Here is a 5,500-nt window from a genome sequence, read left to right on the forward strand (position 1 = left end):
AGTGTTTTTTTTTTAAAAAAAATATATTTTCATTGATTTCAGAGAGGAAAGGAAAGGGAGAGAGGATAGAAGCATCAACGATGAGAGAGAATCATGGATCGGCTGCCTCCTGCCCACCCGCCACTGGGGATTGAGCCCGCAACCAGGGCACGTGCCCTTAACCAGAATCAAACCCAGGACCTTGCAGTCCGCAGTCTGACGCTCTATCCACTGAGCAACACCGGCCAGGGCGAAAGTTCAATCATTTAAATTCAAAGCCGAGGCCTGTGGAGAGAGCGCCCTCGGCATTAACAGCTGTGGCCTCATCGAAGGGTCTGTTCAATTTTTAATGCCAAAGCAGGACCGCTGCGCTGTGACTGCGAGTTACGAAATCTGTTCCTCCTGTTCCATCTGTGTCCAGCAGCCAAAGGTCAGAGTGACTCAGTGCCCCAGGCACTGCGTGTCTCTGTAGAACGCCCAGTGAACTTATGTCTTAACAAGTCCGGGCCAATTAAAACCACACTGCCCAATAACCAGCAGGAAAGGGTATTCTGTTGATTTTATTCCTAAGGCTTGTTTGTTTGAACTACTGTGCCTGCCAGGTTCGGTGAGTATGACACAGCCCAGACACGTCCCAGGAGCCTAGAGCGTCTGTGGCTCTTCGGATGCCAGGAGAGATTTGGCTCTGCCCTGGACCAGCCTCCTCTGCCTTCCCAGGGGGGAGGCCCGTGGCCTGGGCCCCGAGAGCCACTAGGGGCTCCTCCCTCTGCTGTGACTCCTGCGACCGTCTGAGGAGGAAACTGAAGCCAATGACAGCACAACTGTCTTAACATCCGAGTATCCAACGTCACCCCTAAAGCGCACCCTGCTCACCGCCCATTGCCTTCCTGTGCTCACGGCCTCACTCAGTCCATCAGAAAGGAGAGTGGAATATGAGCTCCAGAAAAGCCGGCTGGCGGGGCTCAGGGGTTGAGCATCGACCTATGAACCAGGAGGTCACGGTTCAATTCCCGGTCAGCGCACAGGCCCGGGTTGTGGGCTCTATCCCCAGTGTGGGGCGTGCCACGATTCTCCCTCATCATTGATGTTTCTCTCTCTCCCTCCCTCTTCTCCCAAAGTGCCCAGGGCACAACAGCCTTTCTGCCCTCAAAAAAGATGGTTGCTTCCTAGGAGGGTTGAGCAGTTGTGAAAAATTCCTCATGCCATGCCGGGAGCCGGTCCATCCTTGCTGTTTCAAGGGACCTGGCATATATGGCATACTGTTCTTAACCCCTTCCCCAATAATTTTTTTGTTAAAAACGTTTCTTTTTCAGACTAATTTTTTTATTTTGGTTCTATATAGTATTTTTTATGCTGGTTATGAAAACAGTTTGTAATTATTTTTTCTTCCCATTTTTGTGGTTAAGAATAGTATTTCCTCAGAAAGTTTCTAGATGAAATTATTTAGAATGGTACGTAAGTGCCAGGCGGGTAATTAATCACTTTAACTACGAACAATCATGCTTAAGCTACATAATCTTTACTCCCTGGAATGGAGATAAGAAATGCCCTAACCTTTGGAATAGAGATTGATAGGATTGGAATCAACTGGTATAAATACAGATGTAACAAGACAACAGGACACAGAACTTAGATGAAGAATCTATACATAGAACCTAGAGACAGAACCCAGAGACAGAACCCAGAGACAGAACATGGCAAAAGATCCTGGACAGAAACTGGCCACAGAACCTAGACACAGAACCTAGAGACAGAATTTGGCTACAGAACTTGGCTGAAGAACCTGCAGAACCTGACTGAAGAACCTAGACATAGAACCTGGCTAGAGAACCTCGCTATGATGATCATCTGAATGCTGTCTCCATGTCATTCCTTCTTCGCCGACTCCGTCCACACCTAGGGGGAACCCCTGGACCTCAGGCCAAAACTCTTCCTCCAGCAGGCATTTCCCAGCTGGCTGCCACAGCGCCCCGGGGTGGGATCCTATTGACAAGTAGGTTTCCCGCGTAAAACACTGTTCCCGCTGTAAATATTTATCTGGAACCAAGATCTGAGTGTTCTCCTACATAGTCCAGGCGGAAAGCAACCTGCAGTGAGTGGGAATTTCCACAAACAGAGCAAAGCCCGGCGTCAACCAGAGCCAGGAGGTCAGGGCTCAATGCCCGGTCAGGGCAGGGCACAGGCCCGGGTGGCGGCTCCGTCGCCAGTGGGAGGCGTGCAGGAGGCAGCCTGTCAATGCTTCTCTCTCATCATTGATGTTCCTCTCTCTCTCCCTCTCCCTCCCTTCCTCTCTGAACTCAATAGACATACCTTTAAAACGAAAACAAGCCCCGCTGGCCCAATAACCAAGGCCAGGGTGCTCCTGGCTGCAGTCAGGTTGATGGAGGGCTGGTGGTGGGAAGGAACAATTTAGTTCCCAGGAAAGGCGTTCCATCGGGGCCATGAAAATTGCCAGCTTTCTAAACAAAACAAAACACAAGCCCTGGCTGGTTTGGCTCAGTGGGTAGAGCGTCGGCCTGTGGACTGAAGGGTCCCGGGTTCGATTTCGGTCAAGGGCATGTACCTGGGTTGCGGGCACATCCCCAGTAGGGACTGTGCAGGAGGCAGCTGATCGATGCCTCTCTCTCATCGATGTTTCTAACTCTATCCCTCTCCCTTCCTCTCTGTAAAAAATCAATATATTAAAAAAAAACCCACACAAAACACAAACACAACAAAAACTAAACAGAGGTATATGGGGCGCGGTTAGTGTTTGGACAGGTTCAAGCCTCGGACTGATGAGAGGGCACAGTCCTCTCATGGCCACGTGCAAGTCCCAGCTGGAGGGCAGAGCCTTCCCAGCACAATTATAGCCAACAGCTCTAGCTGTAAGCTTGAACCTGTGGTCTGAACACGTGGCCTCGAGTGCCTGTGTGATAGAGTTCAGGTGCATGTAGTTGAGTGAGGTTGAAACCCATGAGAATGCTGTAAACAACTTGATCACGCCCCTACTGTGCCTCGTGGCATCTGCTATAAAATAAAGACACGGCTTCTGGGCGCCGGCGCTGTCTCCTCATCAGGGAGCAGCGTCCCACTGAGACCCAGCTGTCATTCTCTTGTCTGTCTGTTCTGAGCCTTTCACCCCCTACTCAGGGTCGCTGAACCAGGCTGAGCTGGCATGGCACCTAAGGCGCCTGGGGCTGAGTATGCCATGGCCGTGCCGGCTCTCCGCGGAGGTCCATCTGTGGGCCGCCAGGGAGCCCCTCTGCCCACCCCACGCTCTACCCTTGTCCCCCGGCAACCGCCTCCACCCAGTCAGGAAGCCCCCCGTTTTGGTCTTCCAGGGTGAGGGCCCTGCCATTCCCGGCAGCCGCCCCCGCCACCCCCGGACGGGAGTTGAGTTGAGAAGCAGCTCTGACCCGCCTGCAGGGAAGGGACCCCCAGGAGGCCCGCTGAGCCTGCTGCCGGCCTGGCCTCTGCCCACCGCTGGGCGCGGCGAACAGCACTTCGGGCAGGTGCCTGGTGAGGGGGTCCATGGCTGGTTGGCAGCGATGAGGGTTTTAAAAAACTTTATAATTCCTTCTTTCTACAGAAGTGACACATGCCCATGGCAATAGGTTATAAAACACAGGAAAAGGGGAAACTGAACCCCTCTGTGTCCCCTCCGTGACAATGCTCTGCACATGTGCTCATACATTTTCACAAATGGGATCAACTGCATTTAAAAAAGTAACACATTGTAAATTTTAGAGCAACAAGGTTTGCAGGAAAGTTGTAAACACAGTGAGTCTATACATGCCCCTCACCCAGCCCCCCAATGTGAACACCTCGTCTCACTGGCAGATTCGTCAAACTAAGAGCCTAACAGACGCATGAACGGGACCAACCCGCCCCGTCTGGGTTGCACCAGTTTCCCCTCCTGCTCCGGCCCAGCCACTGCCTCCTCTCCTTGGCCGCTCTCCGCTGGCCCGTTCGTCATGACGGTGAGTCCCGGCCAGGGGCCCCCGCAGAGGTGAGCTTTGGATCAGGGGGCCCAAGGCAGGGCGCCTCCTTGTCACACTGCGGGGTGGGTGGCCCCGCAGGACGCAGGCTGCTCGCCTACAGACCCTTCCTCCTTCGCCCTCCGTCCAGCTCCCTCCGGCGGGGCGGGGGCAGCGGGGTGCACCGTGGTGACCTGGGGTGCTGACTACCCCGGGCCCGGCCTCTCCATGCAGCCGCCGCCTCCTGTGAGCGGGCAGCCAAGGCCAGGAGAAGAAACTGGCCACCCCCACAGGCTGGGAGCTCACTGCCAGGTGGTCCTTGGCCTGCCCTCTGCCTGGGTGGGCGGCGGTGGCTGTGCCCCAGGGTGGCCAGGGCTCTCGGGATGCAGGCAGGCGCACCATCAAGCCAACCCGCTAAGGAGAAGGTGCCTGGTCTCCCCCTCCGATCCCTGAGCCCAGAGGAGTCACCAGACCTAACGCAGGGGTGAGGTCCGTGGCCTCTAAATGTCCTGGGGGGTGGTCCCCTGGGCCTCCTGCTTGGCTCTCTGGTCTGTTGGGCGGCCTCCTCCCCAACTCCCCCTGAGCCCAGGAGGCACTCACCTGCCACTGTTTCCGAGGCTCAGGCCTTGCCCAGTCATGAGGTTCCTGAAGGAACGCCATGCTTTTGAGATTTGCCTGAATAATTTCTGATGAGGCCTTTTCTTTCCAGGGTGGGTGGGGCCAGCCCTGCTAAGCTCTGGGGCTGTGCTGACCTGGGGCAGTGTCCTGGCCTCCCTCCCCGCTGCCCACCTTGACCAAACAGGGCCATTGCCCCACCGTGGCCTCAGGGTCCCCAGGCCTGAGGGGCATGGATGAGGTCCAGGCATGAAGGTGGATGGGAGGCACCTGTGAGCACCTCTCCCTCCCCCCACACCAGCTAGGGCCCAGGTGTCTGAAGTGGGGGTGGGGGGAGGCCTCATGAGAATGCCCTGTCAAGAGGGGACCAGGGACGCTCCCAGCCCCTTTGAGGGCAGGGCTGGGGATCGAGGGAAGGCTGGTCTAGAGATGAGGAGGGCCTCCACCAGGGTCCACCAAGCTCACTGGCTGTGGCCGCAGGGGCTCATGGGAAAGAACACCAAGAAACACAGCAGAGGTCACAGGCCACACCTGCCTTGAGCACCAGGTATATTGACCATCAACCAAAGAAACAGGTGCAAGTGAAGACAAGGAACAGTCAGAACTATTTCAAAGCAACAGGAAAACAAAACAAAGCAATGAAAACAAAGCTGGGCTCCCAGCTCCGAAAGGGAACTGGAAGTTAAGGGGGCGGGAGGCGGGGGGCAGATTCGGCCAACCCTCTGAGAAACGTGACTGCGCGGGCATTGCCGGGCGGGCGCCCCTCACTCCATGGGGTATTTGTAAGAGCCCATCAGGGGGTAGTCCTCCTCCAGGTCCAGGACCGTCTGGACCACGCTGTGGTCGTCGAAGGCCCGCCGGAGGCTGCTGGGGTCGGCCTCCACCGCCTTCTGCGGGCTCTCGTCCATGAGCAGCGCCCAGGCCTCCTCCGTGAAGGGCGAGTCTCC

The 5,500-nt window shown here is 55.9% G+C and overlaps 1 protein-coding gene across 1 annotated transcript in view; it reads right to left on the minus strand.

Moving 5' to 3' along the window:
- Positions 1 to 5,085: 5,085 nt before the first annotated feature.
- Positions 5,086 to 5,500, minus strand: part of LOC102766754 (chromosome unknown open reading frame, human C3orf62) — a gene marked incomplete at its 5' end in the record, with an annotated part of 4,653 nt that continues 4,238 nt past the window's right edge. Inside the window, one exon of the mRNA XM_015568275.1 lies at positions 5,086 to 5,496. Within this exon, the coding sequence (XP_015423761.1) occupies positions 5,318 to 5,496 (179 nt within the window). The remainder of the gene's footprint in view (positions 5,497 to 5,500) is intronic.

The sequence above is a fragment of the Myotis davidii genome, unplaced genomic scaffold, assembly GCF_000327345.1.
Source record: "Myotis davidii unplaced genomic scaffold, ASM32734v1 scaffold663, whole genome shotgun sequence".
Lineage (NCBI taxonomy): Eukaryota > Metazoa > Chordata > Mammalia > Chiroptera > Vespertilionidae > Myotis > Myotis davidii.